Source organism: Micropterus dolomieu, linkage group LG20 (assembly GCF_021292245.1).
Source record: "Micropterus dolomieu isolate WLL.071019.BEF.003 ecotype Adirondacks linkage group LG20, ASM2129224v1, whole genome shotgun sequence".
Taxonomy (NCBI): Eukaryota; Metazoa; Chordata; class Actinopteri; order Centrarchiformes; family Centrarchidae; genus Micropterus; species Micropterus dolomieu.
The window spans coordinates 22,224,211-22,241,722 of NC_060169.1; the positions used below are offsets into that span (position 1 = coordinate 22,224,211).

Consider the following 17,512-nt stretch of genomic DNA (forward strand, 5'->3'; position numbering starts at 1 on the left):
GTTTATGTGAAAAATATAATAGCTTGGTTCTCACACTTGCTGTAGACATTTTAATAATAAATATTGTTGATACTACTACCACTGCTGATACTTACTTAAAACATACTACCTCCCGTACATGTTAATAGCCTGACCAAAGCACCCCTGATAGAGGACCCTGATAGAGATAATACATGCACACACATGATAAACATACATATACAATACATACTTTACTATATGTATGGTATGTTTCAATATAAAGGACACCAGAGCACAGAACAGTGTATGATAAGTGTATAATGAGTGAAAAGTCTCTACAATCAATTTTCTGTAACTGAGATTGGCAGCCGTCTTCAACAAATTCTTAACAAGTTAAAACCTATGATTAAGTGGCAGCTGAAAAACGTCACAACCCAAATCGAACAAGGCTAATGGTCATAACACAGTGCTGGCAAGAACCTGTAGAGATAATACACTCAATCTGAAACAAATTGTCAAATTCACAAATTGGATTTAGTAAATCTCATTCACTCTTAATTAGCCTAATGCATTAAAAAGAACATTTCCATTTAGAAGTGTTTTCTAAATGATCATGCTCAGGCACCTAGGATCCTTGATGCATCAATTAATTTTCACGATAAGAAAGGCGTTGGGGTTCGTTATTCATGCTAGTAGAGACAAATCACTTCAGCCAACATTAATCAAAGATTTTTCAACATAGCAGCACGGGTAAAAAATTGTATGTACTGTGAGTGAAAGCAGAGATAAAGCAGAGAAAACAGTTGGCAGTTTTCTCAACATAGTGGTACACTCATCCTCTTGTTTGCCACAAACAAACTTACAAGGTAGCTTTCCTTCATGACAAGGCAAGCAATGTATATTTAAATTTAATTTGAATTTTAAAAAAATACCTAGAGCAGAGAACAAATTAGACTGACCAGTAAACTGACACATGTATGATATCTTAAGCTTTAAGATAGGATCTATTTAGATGCTTTAAGATTTAAAGCATCTACAATAGATAAGGAGATGGCTGAGGTATTATTTTGCTGATATTATTCTCCTAATGACAACATGGTTACTAGCTGACAATAAGCAGAGTAACACTCAACAATAGGAATGATAGAAAAAGAAACATAATGTATGTACCTGAATATCGTATCTTGAATCCTCTCTTGTTTGTTGCGTGGTCAGTGGACCATCGTAGATAGAGCTGGTTTGTTTTAGATGTGAAGTTTAGCTGAGATGAGTGGTTACCACTTAGAGCGACAAGCAAAGGGCTTTGTCCTGAGGATCCTAGAGAAACAAATGAATGAGACACAGAACAACTGTGTGTACAGTGTACTGTATATTTTATGGTCTCATGTTTATGCATGTATATATATCATATGTCATTGTATTTAGTGGCCTGCATGCGTGTTGGAGGGAAAGGTGGGCCATGACAGGGATAAACTTTGACAAATATTACTTCTTTCACATGTCCGCATCAGTAAATTCACAAATTCCAATAATCTTACAATCTCCCAGAGGAATATTAGCCTAACCTGAGACGGCGATAAACAATATGCTGCAATCAGAATGTGTTTTATTGTTACTGAGACATGGAACACATGAGTGTGACAGCATCATTAAATTGCTTAGAACACCCAAATTACTTGTTGTACATGTATTCTGATCAAAGCATATTGTTTAGCTCAATCTCTGGTTTATTGACCACAACCCCCTCCTGTGCTCATGCCGATTGTCTGAACCAAGTGGTTGCAGCTCAGATTAAGTGTGGTCTTGTTTAGAAAGACACAGCTTGCATCTATGAATTTATTTTGCACTAGAGTTTGTAGAGTTTCTACATATAGCCATGTATCATTAATTTAAAATGTTTCGTTTAAAATGGCCTACAAAGACAAACTGAATTAATGTTGACACCTATTGAAATTCTGTTCCTTTCAACAATGCGAATCAGAAACAACTCCAGTCACAGCCGTCTACTCCACAGTGATGCCATTGCTGTCAGCAACATCAAAGGCAGCTAGTCTTTTTAGGACCAGGCAAGATAAATACAAATAGACAGAGCTGAGCGAGATAAACATATTGGCAGTATATATGCTCATCCCTGCGAGTGGATTCCAATACAAATGACATATTTCAAAAGCTAGTAAGATCTAATTTGTGTTTTGTTGGCTTGTATGTATGTTTGCTGTTTTAGAAACTAAGCTGTGCATGATTTTAAAAATCTGGTAACACTTTCTATGAAGGTCATTGCTATAATGACTTATGCATATATTTATAACATGATATAATGCGTCCATAAGACATTATAACAATTGTTATATGTTCTGAAAACGCCTAGCTGGGAGCGCTAGGGTGCGTTTTGGAGGCGCAGTGTTTTTTTTCAAGACATTGTGGTTGCTATGATACATAATTTCCGTGGAGGCGATGTGCTGCAAGTAGGGTAGCCTACTTAATTTTACTGGATGCAAAAATGTCACCACAAAGTATGTAGGCCAACTTGCTCTGGCCCTTGCTCTGCATGAAGAGAAGGCTGAAACATGAGAGCACAGACTGTCCGTACGTGGATTCATGAGATTTTGCAGGCGAGGAAACACTTCGGCGAGTAGGCACATGGTTTCGTTCAAGATCGGATGTGCTCGGTGCGGTGTTTGTCCGGCCCTTCCTGCAATGTGATTGGACGGGTGGGTAAAAACTGACAGTGAAGAGTGCAGCGTTTTTCCCAAAGTTGAACATTTTTCAACTCTCGGCGGCCGGAAAAAAACTGCCCAGCGCGGAAAAGTCGCTCAGTGCCTCGTCACACTCCTGACGTTTTTACCAGCTTGGAAAAACTCTCCCATTGGAATTAACTGAAAAAAGATGCTGGCGTCAGAAAAAAGCGCTTTAGTGGACATGAGCCCTAATTGTTTGCTTTAAGTAAACATTTTGCGCAGGAAAACAACTTGTTTCTTCACTTTATGAAAAATTTGTATGAATTTTGAACATTTTGCAGTTTAGCACAAAAACACAACATAATTACATCAAGGACACTCATTGTCAGGGTGGTGAGAGATCGCTCAGATGTTGTCACAGATGAATGGCGAGCCTATGGCCAGGCCCTAAGCCAAAATCGTTCTTTAAAGACCGGGGAGATGTTAGCTAGTAACTTAAATATTTTCCTGCGCTAACTTTCACCGTCATGTTCTCCCCGTTCTGCTGCTCGCTCTCTCTCTTTCGCTGGCACACACACTCACTTTGCACACAGGGAGCCAAAACAATGATGAGTGTTGCAGCACGGTGTGCCGGTGAAAATCAATGTCGCAGTCATATTGATGACCGTGTGAAATTTTTGTAGCGTGGTCATTTATTCAGCAGCGGCGAAATACGTCGAATACAACACTGGTCTTTGAATGAATTATGAATGAGAGAGAGCGAGCAGCAGAATGTGACGGTGAAAGTTAGCGGAGGAAAATATTTAAGTTACTTCATAAGTTGTCAGTCTGGCAGAACATGTGCAGTGTAGGTCACAGTGTGTCCGTTAAGTCTGTTGTTTCCGCAACTGCTGAAAAAGTGAGGGCAGTTAGCGCTAGGTAACAGTATACCCATTCAGATACTTTAAAATGTCTTTTAATAGGCTACGTTTTGTGAAGTGGTTGTCTTTTGTCCAGTGCATCTGTTAGGGCCTGTCCATAGGCTCGCCATTCATCTGTGATAACATCTGAGCCTCTTCTTACATGATGTTGGTCGGCAACAGGTCTTTTCTTGAGCGATCTTTCACCACCCTGAGAATGAGTTTTCTTGATGTAATTATGTTGTATTTTTGTGCTAAACTGCAAAATGTTCAAAATTCATACAGATTGTTCATAAAGTGAAGAAACATAAATAAAATTTGTTTTCCTGCGCAAAATGTGTGTCACTTTACTTAAAGCAAACAATTATGTGTTATAAGGTCTTATAATTAGTTCATATGGTATTATGTCCACCTGTAATATATTATGCAGGGATAGATATTTTAACACTTTACTTAAAGCAAACAAAGACATGCTATATAACTTTAAACATTACTATAAGCTATTATTCCATTTTATATCACTAATTCTAAATGTTGACTAAAGTGTATTTATAACGAGGCAGAGTCGGTGGTTATAATGTGTTATGGAACATGGTCGGAGATTCCAACACCACAAATGAGAATTAAGTGTTGTGCATCTTATTAAGTGTCGTGCTACTTTTCATAAACAAACATGAATTAAAGCTGCTTTTGTGTATGCGTGTGTGCGTGTGTGTGTGCATCTAGGTGTAGCAAAAATAGGGAGGAAAAGCTTTGTATACCATCAAAAATCTCCAGTTCATCAAACTGTTTCTCGCTGTGGAACATCTCTACATAGATATTGATGGTGTAACCTAGGAAACAAAACAAATTATTTACAACCACAACCAAAACCCTGCAAAATGCAATATAGAAAGGGTATACCACACACACACACACACACACACACAAATGCACAAACCAAAGAGCAGATGCACATACACACTGCCTTGTAAGCATCACTTTGACACATCCTGTATTTTACATATACCAGCATTCCATAAAATGTACTGTACATACAATAATGCTGCATACAGACAGTCTCTCACACTACACAACATATAATCATACACACACACACACACACACACACACACACACACACACATAATAAACAGCAGTCTAGACTTGTATTGGTTGCACCCCCTCGGCACAAACTGTACCTGCAACCATATGGAGCAGCCAGGAGCATGTCTGGCTGTTGGGGTAGTTGCTAGGAAACCCGGGGCTTAGTATCACTCCTGATGATGATGACCGCTCCTCATTGGCTGGGCATTGGGCTGGAGGAGGAAAAGACAAAGTGAAAACTCTTCTGACTTTTTGTATATTTCCGGATTCTAGCAACTCTCCCAATGTGCGTCCTTTCCACCCATCTCTCCGTTCTTGTTTACCGGCTGAATTCCATTGTACATTGTTTTTCCTGAGCACAAGCGAGACTCTAGAAGCCTCTCCCCATTTTTCTGTGTGACGACTGGTAGGTAACAGGATTCCAAAGGAACTGAACTCTAAGCTGTGCAGGGGAGCCTTTTGGTTGCCTGTCCTCTTACAAGAGTAATTAACTTGCTTTACAATGGAATGGAGAGTCTGTTCATTCCACATGATGACGAAGGCTGAGCATCTCTTAAACACAAAAACATTTTTCTCAATATAGAAATTCAAATCAGTATTCAGTTGTCTAATTGAAATACCAGGAGCTACCAGAACGTCCTAATTTTGATGCGTTAATGCTGCTAACTGAAAATACATAATATTATATAATATAACTTTCCTGAAATCTCTTCAGTCTGAAAAATCAAATGTCTACTGAATAAACACATTTAACAACTTTTGAGTAATATAAGGAAATGAAAAAGTGGAATAGGTTCACATAAGTTTTCTATCTAACATTTTCAACACACAACACTAGGACTGTTGGATGATGAAAAACTGTACCAATGGTGTAACATTACATAACCGGCAGCGCGTGTAGATGCAGCAGCCGGTAGCTCCTTCGAACTTTGCTACACTTTTCCGGCTTTATTACAATAACACGTGTTACCTATGACAGAAATACAGTCATTGGAAAAGGAAGATGGGGTTTTGGGTTAAAGAGCAGCAGGTTTTTGTATAGTTTTCAAATGTTTGAAAAAGTTCAAGATATTTTTTGCCAAAATGTTTGCCTGTGTAAAAAGGCTACTGTACTTCAGTCAGGAATTTGCTAACATTTCCAAAAATGACATGTGACAAACCACTGGAAATGATGCTGTGCTGCTTTTACATAGCTGGGTTTTAGTAAGAAGTATTGCACCATTTGCTCAAAACACAACTTTTTTTCTAGATGCAATGTCGGTAATTAAGGCCACATTTGTTTGAGCACTATATATCTTCTTTAATCTATTTATTTACCCCCATTTTGCATTAAAACTCATTTCTTTGGTGAAAAATGACTCAAGACCCTGATGAGATAAAATTACCTTCATCTTCATCATCAAATGTGTGATAATATAACCATCACTTTATGTGATTCACTGTCGTATATAAATGCTATGGAACAATGGGTGCTAAGAGGTGAAAAGAGGTGATATTATGCTCAGGTTTCAGGTTCAAAATCCTATTTAGGGGTTGTACCAAAACAGGTTTACATGGTTTAATTTTCAAAAAAACATACTGCATTTTTCATACTGCACATTGCTGCAGCTCCTCTTTTCACCCTGTGTTGAAGGCTTTGTTTTAGCTATGGAGTGATACATCTTGTCTCTAAATGATGAGGGTAGCTAGTGTTTGGAAAGGAGAGGAGAGGTGTGCTCAGTGTTGAGGGCGTGTCGGCTAGTCGTTAGGCGAGCATTATGACACTTATTTTCATTGTGACGTCACAAGAAAGGGAAGTAAAGGCTGGACTACAAACGAGCTGTTTTCAAGCAGTTCAGAGCAGTATTTTCTGTGGCAGATGGGAACTCCCTTTGGGGTGGACTTTGCAAACCTATTACATGCACAAAAAAGATATATAACTCAATAAAGGAGAGGGAAAAAGCCAAAAACCATAATACCACCTCTTAAATATATTTTCTAAATAATTGATTGAAAGGGACCTCCCCCGATTTTACACATTAATATCAGCTTATAATTCATGTCCTATATACAGTAAATTCAGTTTAACAAGACAATTTGAATGATTATTTGCTATTGAAACCATAAATGCTAACATCAGAGAAATGCTCCAACATGAACTATAGATCAAAGATTGGTAAAGTATAATTTGATAAGCTTAGTTGTAAGGATACATTTATTTGGAGAACATTTTTACATGACACAACTTCAGTTAACTATAGATTCAAACCATAAAGCATCACCATCTGAATTTCACACTGACATGCACATAGCGTATGCAGTGTATTGTGTATAGTGTTTGGGAGTGTTGCCTTACCTTGGCATGTTGGGGGCGGGGCTTCAAAAAGCAAATGGGAATTGAGTTTACACATAAGCTCTGCCTTTCCGACCAATGTGTATCCAGGTAAACAGCGGTACTTCACAATATCACCTACCACAGGAAATAAATAAAACTTCTATTAAGTGTTTCTGCAGAGTTGGGTCTTCATGACAGCACAAGTAAAAATCCCTGCACAAATATTAAAAGGTTTATATTACTACTCACATACCCCAGGATATTTCATACTAAAAAGATGTTGGAAATATAGCCTAAAATTGCTTGTCTAAACTTTAGAGTACATTGTTGAATGGAACATAGACTGTGGATTTTGTCTCCACCATTATATTAGATTAGTGCTAGGCAGGGATTTCTTTACAGCTAGTATGGACAGTGAGAACAATTACAGCAACCAATAACCTGGGCTTTTAGCTGTTTATTTTGCAAGTAGAGAAATCTAAAATAGTTGACGTTAATTATGTTGCTCCATTTTGAGAGGCAACGTTTGACAGGCTTGTTATTTTAAAAGAGATGGAGATCTACCAACTGTCAGAGAGATGTAATGCATGCTTCAAACTCTGCCCAGAAGGCATACAGTGTGCAAGCTCAGAGCATGGGCCATGATGTTTAAAACTGCTGAACAGAACAAACAAGAACATTCAACCTTTCCTTGAGCTTCTTCAAAGATTGTATAATTGGCTATTAGACTGACCGACAACAAAGCTAGTGATGTCTTTGAGGTACTCTATTCTGCCAGGTTTTGTGAATGTGAAATTCACAGTACAAGCACTCCAATGTTCTGAGGGCTTGTGAGATTTCTATGTATGATTATCTCAAACTAACTCCCTTTGGTCTTTACTGTGTCACAGAGAATTGCTTCACTCTTGCTGTGAAGAGGTACAGGCCTGGTGCTGCTGTGGTGGGGTTGCAAGTGGCAATAATTTGACATCATTGTTATAAATCAACACTTTGAAGAAGTACACGCTCTGGGTCACTGTTGTATTTGTCTGCATCCTGTTAGGAACATTGTATCTAATGACAATTTTTCTGTATTTATAGAAGGGCTGATGAAGTCTTTCTTGAACCTGGAATTTCACTAATGTATTATGTCTTTAAAAGGTCAAAAGCAAAAAATCCCCAAAATCAACAAATCATTCAAAAATCTACTGACTTTTTCTGAAATCATAAAACGTTGACATTTTGATATGTATGTTTTCTGCAGAGAAATTATTATACATTGCCAGAAGCGACTAAGCTATGCATACCAGTGGCAAGGTAAACTGATCTTGCTGAGGTTTTCTGAAATGTCTGCTTTTTTCTTGTTGCTCTAAAAGGTCACCAAACCTAAGAGTAAGATGATTTGAGCAAATCACATAACACAGAGCTGAGGGAAAATGGAAAACTTGACAAGCGATTATTTCTCCTAAAATGGATGTTTTTCAAAACCTTGGGGGCACATAATGTACTCGGTGTTGCATTTCACCAGTTCACCATTTTTATTATATATGTATATATATATACCTATATGCTAAGATAATCACTGAAAAGGGTGCAAAGTGATGTAACTGACATAGATCTTGAAGGTTAAGAGTAAGAAAACAAATTAGTAGATTTTTTGGAGACCCAAAGAGGTAAAAATATCCAGTATTTCACAGAAAAATGTAAGAATGATTAGAGAAAGAAAATATTTTGTATAACCTTCTCATCTCTTTGTGATTCTTTGTAGCATATTCATCTACTCACGGTGGTTTTAACAGGTTGCCACTGTGGTTACCAGCCATCATATTCTTGGTTGCCAATGTTGACTGATTGATGTTATCATTTATAATCAACAGTGATTATAAATGTAATTTTACTTGAGTGATTATATTTAAAAAAAAATGCACACATGCACGCACAGTGAATGAATTTTACTACTGTGCATTTGGAAAGTCATGTGGGGCCATTAGTGGAGTAATTAACAATCAGCAGAATAATGACCTCCTACAAGCCTGATCAGATTGTCAGTCCTGTCAGGTATGAGTCGTTTTGATTAAGATGTCCTAAACTAGATAAAGTTGAAAATGCTTCCAATTTTGAAGAATGTACAATACAATGTCATTAAAAAATTTTACTAAATGAGCCAAATTTTACTGTCAGTTTCTTTAACAGTAAATCGGTGCAACAGCAGCACTTTCATATTGTATCAAACGGTCATATCATTGTTAATCAGGATTATTACCTATCTGGAAGTCTTCATCTTCATAGATCACCTCTGCATTTTCCACAACAGGGGGAGGAGGGCATTTCTTCAAACGGTAGGCTGAAGAGAGGTGCAAAAACTATTAATAAGTCACCTTAGATTTCAGCTGAAAAACAAAACAAAGACCTCTACAGCATCAACATATCTTTCCATTTGTGATAGTTTGTCTGTCGCTGTTGTCTCTTTGGAAAGAAATCACAAACCTCATGGATGTGGAGAATGGGACAGTGGGTGTGATCTTTATTATTTAAAATATCCAGATAAGTATTTAAGGGCAGCCACTACCTTGTCTCTTGCTTGTATCATGGTGTTTTAGGGAATACGACTTTGACATCCGCACAATTTCCCAGTTTGTGTTTTTAAAGAAACACTACATGATTTAATTTATAAATGAACAACAGTGTCAAACTCTGCAAGAACTTCAGAACAATGAGAAAAGAATGGTAACTGAAGATTCAGGTAGTATTTAAATAATATCCTAAACATATGTGTAGGTAGTTTGTGTTATGGTTTTGGTTTTGTTATATTGTATTTCCGGTTTTATTAAGATCTTTCCTCCCTTATGTGTCTGTGTTTACTTACTTCCTCTGTATTCTTCTTGTGTTCTTGTCTTTATGTCAGTTATTGTTTATTTCTGTCATGTTTTGGATTACCTTTGGATTTTCTGTTGGATTCTAGGATATTTTTATATCCTGGACTGCTTGCTTCATCACTCTTGTAAGTTTTACTCACTTTTTATATTAGGGGTGTGCGATATTGACAAAAATGTTATTTAAATATTTTGGGTCAATTTTGTTGGTAATGATAATTAGACGATATTTTGCATCCTTTGAAAGTGTGTTTGTAAAAATCTAATATTGTACTAGCTTGCTCTAGTTAATAGGATAAAAAGTTTTGCTTGTTAATGACATTCATGGAAACATTCCTTGTTTATTTATTTAAAACTGAAGCATTCAAGCAATATGAAAACACTCAAATCATCAATGTAAGTATTACTGAAATCAAACAGTGCAAGTATGAGTAAACTGTGATTTCTGTCATAGCTGTTGTCTTGTGGCTTTGATTCGGTCATCATCACTGTAACGGTTCTTGAACTGGAGTTTGTTTTGTGCTAGTACCTTGGATTAGGTTTAGGCCTGTCGTGGACAGCTGAGTTGCAAAGTTTTTCATATGCTTGATATTCTGTGTGGTGGTTAGTTCGTGGTCTTTAACAACAACCGATTTTCAACATAGTTTGCAGACTGACGTTTTCGAGCAACATCTGTCGAGTTAGGTTGATCCATGTCTAGCAACTCAATAGTAATTCTTAGATTGCGAGGCTAGTGTTGTCAGTATTTTATCTCCTGCGCTGCATGATCAGTCATTTTTAACTTCAGTCATTAATTATTCAGCTTGTACTGCATGCACGAGGCATGGCAGTAAAGGTGTTTTTTTCAAAGTGAGTTACGTAATGCCGATAATGTCTGCACACACATCGTTAAAACAACAATTAAGATGTTATCGCAGACAATACATATCATACACCCCTTAACAGTATGCTATACAGAAAAACAGTTGTTTGAGCTTAAAGAAAACAATGCAAGCCCTGAGGAACAAGGTGTAGGATTGTACCCTTAGACACTGGGGCTGTTTCAATGTAACAAATCTTTAGAGCCCCGGTAACAAAAGCTACCTTCTAGTGCACACATTACCAGTGATTACTCAGAAAATGTTGCCTGTTGATGTAAAACACATCACTGAAAGACTGTGAGATGGACCTATTCAGAGATATAGACTCCTTAAAAATTGTGAATAGTACTGAGTAATGGAGAAAACCAAAGAAAAGAGTGAAAGAAAAAAAAAAGCTCTAGCATCTCTCAGTACTTTTGTTTATTTAGTGTAAAAAGGCCTCCGACGTCATGTCTTATAGCTATCCACCGGTTATGGAACGGACTCTAAAAGTGGGTACATAGGGCTTAATGTTTGTGTACCTGCCGGAACAGGATTAGGACCAGAACCTATTTGATTGGATCTGGCAGCTATTTTGTCGCTATAAAATCTATAAATAAATTTTGTGTAATATTTAATGTTATCTGTTCTCATTATTTTATTTACCATTTAAGTTATTCGTAAATCGCTATTTTTGAAGAATTTAAAATCTGACTTAAAAAAGCTGGATCGGGACATGTCACGCAGTGACGCCTGAAGTGTATGAGTTCTGTGCACTTAATGTTACTGCAATTTGAATTAGGATACCCTCAGCAATAAGGAGGAAACTGGTACAATGTGAATATTAAATTTGATAATTTTTTTCAAACCAGTAGCCAGGTTGTGATAATAGCTGCACAGGTAGGATTAAAGTAAGAAGCAAAGAAAAGGAGGCAGGGGACTCCATGGCTGGTTTGTGGGCTGTTTTGGACAATTAAACAGTTGGGTCAACACGCGTTTTTTATGACTATGATCTGCTGTGTATTGTTGATGATGAGTTTGATAATGATAATGATTAATGCATCAGGCCAATGAACTGTGTGGTGGCAAGTGGTGCTTTTTAGTATGTTATTACTGTAAGCCCCACAGCCAAGTGGGTGTTTGGGCTGTGAAACGATGAAATGAGTATGGCTAAATTAGGGTAGGATCTCTTTGTGTAGTTTCATAGTACTGAAACGAAGTAGAAAGACATATTTCAATTATCCCAATATTATATAGAAGGGACACGACAGGGATGTGAACGGATAATCAATCAGAGAGAGAGAGCTGCAGCTGTTTCTACTTGCCTCCTGTGCTGACTTTGAGTGACAATTGTGAATGCTCTGAAAAATAAATGTAAATAAATAATGCTTTGTTTGTGATGACAGTTTTGTTTTGCTTATTTTTAACAGCTAGAATGTAGCGTTGTCCAATGTGAACAGGAACAGCACCCTTTCTGTGTTCCAGGACATCCTGATTTACAAATTAAGTACTGTGGTTACTGCGAAGCACTACACACACTCATGCTAAGACTATATACATTTTTTAATAAAGTTAAAGAGAAATTAGTTTGGTATCTGTAAATGTAGATGGCATGTACAGTCCCCTCCAAAAGTATTGGAACGGTAAGGCAAATTCCTTTGTTTTTGTTGTTCACTGAAGACATTTGGGTTTAAGATCAAAAGAGTTCAGAATTTCAGCTCTCATTTCCTGGTATTCACATCTAGATGTGTTAAACCACTCAGGACATATGACCCTTTGTTTGAACCCACCCATTTTTCAAGTGAGCAAAACTATTGTGAACAGATGTTTATTGTTGCCCAGGTATTGCCTTTTAGGTTGATTGTCAAAACATTAAATAGCTCTGCATGACTAGCCTAAGTTTTCATCCTTGGTTCAAACCTATAAAGACTGCATTTCCTGTTAAAGACAATAAACCAACATGAAGACCAGAGAGCTGTCTATGGGAGAAAAGCAAGCCATTGTCAAGCTGAGAAAATAAGGAAAATCGACCAGAGCCATTGGACAAACATTGGGCATAGCAAGCACAACAATTTGGAATGTCCTGAAAAAGAAAGAAACTACTTGTGTACTGAGCAACAGACGTCGAACAGGTCTGCCAAAGAAAACAACAGTAGTTGATGACAGAAATATCGTGAGAGCTGTGAAGAAAACCCCCAAAACATCAGTAAGTCACATCACCAACGACCTCCACAGTGCAGGAGTGAAGGTATCACAATCCACTGTTGGAAGAAGACTCAGAGAGAAGAAATATAGAGGCCACACCACAAGATGCAAACCACTCATCAGCAGTAAGAATTGGAAGGCCAGATTGAAATTTGCAAAGAAGTACAGAGATGAGCCGCAAATGTTCTGCAACACAATCTTATGGACTGATGAGACCAAGATTAATCTCTACCAAAGTGATGGAAAGGCCAAAGTGTGGAGAAAGAAAGGAACTGCTTATGATCCGAAGCATACAAGCGCATCTGTGAAGCACGGTGGAGGTAATGTCATGGCTTGGGTGTGCATGGCTGCTTCTGGAACAGGCTCATTAATATTTATTGATGATGTAACTGATGATGGTAGCAGCGGAATTAATTCAGAAGTGTACAGAAACATTTTGTCTGCCAGTTTACGGAGAAATTCATTGAAACTAATCGGGAGGAAGTTTATCTTGCAGCAGGACAATGACCGCAAGCACACTGCCAACAAAACAAAGGACTTCATCGGGGGGGGGGCCAAATCAATCACCTGACCTTAACCCAATAGAGCATGCATTTCACAATCTTAAGAGGAGACTGAAGGGAGAAACACCCCGAAACAAACAAGAACTGAAAGAAGCTGCGGTAAAAGCCTGGAATAGCATTGCAAATGAAGAATGCAACAGTTTGGTGATGTCGATGGGTCGCAGGCTTGAGGCAGTTATTGCAGCAAGGGTTATGCCACTAAATATTAAATGTTATTTACTTGAAGATTATTTGTTCCTTTACTTTTGCCCACCTAAGAATGCTGTGGTCTAATACAAACGGTGATATGTCCTAAGTTGTTTAACACATCTAGATGTGAATACCAGGAAATGAGAGCTGAAATTCTGAATTCTTTTGATCTTAAACCCAAATGTCTTTTGCAGGGGACTATAGAAATGCAAAAAGCAAAATTCACTTTTATGCATAAACCTTTAGTCCCAAGTTCTGGCACTGAAAAAAATCATGGTACTTATACTTACTTTTTCCTATATCCAGAGTATTTGCTGCACACATATATAAGAGGGTATCTATACTGCAGGTAAATGTGTGTGTGTGTGTGTGTGTGTGTGTGTGTGTGTGTGTGTATCTGTACCATGAAAGTTGAGAATGAAGAACCCTCCAGTTGAAAAGTCAGAGTGAAAGCGGATCAGGACCTTCAGGCTGGTACTGTAAGCCGACTCTAATGCCGTGTTGCCACTGAAGACTCCCAGCTGAGGACTAGACGTATCTGGCCCGTCCCTAAATAAACAGAGAGTGAGAGACAACAAAGACAACTGGTGATGCTTAAACTGGAAGCAGGGTATATCTAAACTACTGCAGCAGAGGAATGGGGAGAGAGAAACCAAGAGTCACATGATAGTTGAGTGAAAGTTATAGGACACAATGCATATGACATAGAGCAGGGGTTTTAATAGTCTGAGACTGCGGGCCTCCCCCCACCACATCTTTAGTTTACTTGGTAAGTTTCGCTCAACATTTGAGCCAAAATAACCTAATGTTGCTGTTTGACATAACTTCAGACTACACCAAATAGTTTTTAACAAAGTTCTGGGCATTTATTAGTTTCTGGCTCTGATGGGGGGAGGGGGGGGGTAGGCTATTCTATGTGATCTCCTTTTGATAACTAATGCAATAATGTAATATTGTTTCACTCCCATTCACTGAGCCTCCCCTGAAACTGTTTGGAGCCCCCCTAGGGAGGCCCGCCTCACACTTTGAAAACCCCTGACATAGAGTAAACTGTTTCTCTTATTTTTTCATCCTGCACTGTATCTGCCCAGGTTAAACTTACATTAGTTTTGTTTGCAACACTTTCTTATTTTCTCTTAAATCCTGTGTAGAAATATATGGATTTTTCTCATTGATCTGCTTTTAACCCCCCGCCTCACCCGAAAATATATTTTATTACATATCTACAATTATCTCCAATACTGCTTCTGTAGATTCCTTATAATGGGATTATGAATTATGAATCCATAATAAAAACTAAAATGGCTAAATACAGGTGTGATTTGATTACTAAATTCACAGTGAAAAAACTGGTGTGACATGTGTCTGCCATGGCTCTAAAAGAAGGTCAAGGGTTGGACGCAGTATGAACTTCTTTTGAAATGCTAGTTGTGGATTTGCTTTCACTGACTGGATTTAATGACAAACCATAAACAGCCGAGTTCGACAATAACGGTGGCCCGATGCCCCGGGGCCAGTAAAATGTAACGTCGGGACAGTTGAACTAGCTACTCACTAGCCCGATCAACATTAGTATTTAAAAAAAAACCCAAAATGAAACTCAATATCTTGCAGTTGTTTTGCAGCTCTTGACACACACTGATGTCCAATCCAGAGATGTACTTACGTGACAAGAAGTTGTCAAATGTTATCTCTCTAATCTCAATCATGCGGCAACCTCTGGGTCTGAAGTGAAACCATGCAGACGGAACTTAAAGCTGCATTCTCAATTCAATTCAATTCAAATTAGCTTTATTGGCATGAATGTGTAACAACAATATTGTCAAAGCATCATACAAACTACATAAGAACAATCAACCCCATACATTTCATTAAGTAATTAATTAATGTGTAAAGTAATCAAAGCGTGTGTGTGTGTGTGTTTAAAACAAATATATATTAAAAATCAAATAAATAAATGAAACAGTAAGCGTGTGTGTGTGTGTGTTAAAAAAATTTAAATATATTAAAAATAAAATAAATAAAACAGTAAGCGTGTGTGTGTGTGTTAAAAAAAACAAGAATACATAAAAAAATTTAAATAAAATAAATAAATAAAACAGTAAGCGTGTGTGTGTATGTTAAAAAAATTTAAATAAAATAAATAAATAAAACTGTAACGTGTGTGTGTATATTAATAGACAAAAATTAAAAAACAAAATTAATTGATTAAAAATAATAATAATAATACATTTAAAAAAAGAAATCAGTATTAAATGTAAAAAGAAAACAATTACTAAAATATCAAACGATCAAAATAATAATAATAATTTGAAAATTTGTACAATTATTTATCAGTCTGTGGTTCCACTGGTTGTCCTCACTTCATGGCATGAGGAGACATATTTTGCAGCAATTATTTCACATTTGGGCATTTCTCCCAGTAAATAGGGGAGTTTCTGTGTTTCTGATATGAATTCAAATTCAGGGTATATTTGGGAAATGTTTGCAAAGTGTTTTTGTCTTAGTGTTTTATATTTGGGGCATGAGGTTAGAAAGTGCAGCTCTGTCACACTGGGAGCAGAGTCTCTCCTCTTGTGGTAGCCTGCTCTGTCTGTGGCCATCCTTTTCTATGGCCAGGCGGTGTTCACTCAGTCTGTATGTTGTCAACATTTTTCTTAGTTTAGGACATTTTATTGTATTCAGGTAATTTGCCAGTGTGAATTTTCTTTTTAGGGTCAGATAACATTGTAATTTACTTTGTGTTTTGGTCGTTTCTTTCCAGTATTCAATATATTTTTCTTTCTGCTTACTGATAATTTGGTTTGGTCTGCTTGAGTTGGTGTTGCTGTCCTGAGGCTGTTGGGGACTTGTTACTGCAGAGAGCCTCAGGACCAGCTGGCTGAGGGGACTCTTCTCTGGTTTCAGCTCCGGGTAAGTTAGGGCTTTGTGATGATACGTCTGAGGGTTACCTGATTTTAAGTGATTGTAAAATTTAAGTGATCTTTTCTGTATTTTTAGTAAGAGGGGTTATTGGCGAAGCTCTGCTGTGCACAGGTTATTTGGTGTTTTTCTCTGCACATGCAGGATGCTCTTACAGAACACAGTATGGAAAGATTCTATGATTGTTTTGTCCCATTTGTCAAATTCATTATTTAGTTTTGGCCCCCAAATTTCGCTACCATATAGAATTATTGGTTCTAGTACAAATTGGAAAATTTTAAGCCAGATTTCAATTGGAATATAGATTTTAATGTTTCTTTTTATTGCATAGAAAGCTCTCCTTGCTTTGTCTATGAAGATTCTCAGTCATCCAGGTCATAGTTATCCAACGAAGGTTAAAATGAAGGGCAACTGGACTTGGTTGAAGATACTGGAAGACGTTTCGTCCCTTATCCAAAGGACTTCTTCAGTTCTGAGTTACTGGCAGGGAAACTCAGCTATTTAGCCTCAGTGGGGTCGTTATCCCGGGTCATCGATACCGCTGGTTCGTTAGTGTTCCTTGTTGCTGTGAATGCACGGTAGTCCTTAACATAGCGGACTACCAGAACAAAGTCAACACACTACTAATGGACACAAACACGTATGAGACACTGAGACGAGACCCAACCAGCGGATACAAGAAAAAGGCCATAGAATGTCTACAACAGTTACAGAAGGACAACACCATCACCCGTGAACAATATTACCGTTTGTACCCTGGAGAAGCCATTCCATGCATTTATGGACTACCCAAGATACACAAAGAAGGAGCCCCACTCAGGCCGATTATCAGCAGCATTAACTCGGTCACCTACAACATTGCCAAACACATTTCCACCATCTTAGCTCCATTGGTGGGAAACACGCCTCACCACATCCAAAACTCTATTGACTTTGTAAACAAAGTTCGAGGACTAAAACTGGACCCAGATGAAACCATGGTATCCTATGACGTGACTTCTTTG

At 37.7% G+C, this 17,512-nt stretch overlaps 1 protein-coding gene across 1 annotated transcript in view; it reads right to left on the reverse strand.

Moving 5' to 3' along the window:
* The window catches only part of LOC123959318 (CUB and sushi domain-containing protein 1-like), a 364,541-nt gene that overhangs the window by 42,846 nt on the left and 304,183 nt on the right, over window positions 1-17,512 (reverse strand). Inside the window, exons 41-46 of the mRNA XM_046033278.1 lie at window positions 13,990-14,135; window positions 9,181-9,261; window positions 6,960-7,073; window positions 4,720-4,836; window positions 4,300-4,371; window positions 1,132-1,278 (exon numbers count right to left, since the gene is read on the reverse strand). Of these exons, the coding sequence (XP_045889234.1) occupies window positions 1,132-1,278; window positions 4,300-4,371; window positions 4,720-4,836; window positions 6,960-7,073; window positions 9,181-9,261; window positions 13,990-14,135 (677 nt within the window). The remainder of the gene's footprint in view (window positions 1-1,131; window positions 1,279-4,299; window positions 4,372-4,719; window positions 4,837-6,959; window positions 7,074-9,180; window positions 9,262-13,989; window positions 14,136-17,512) is intronic.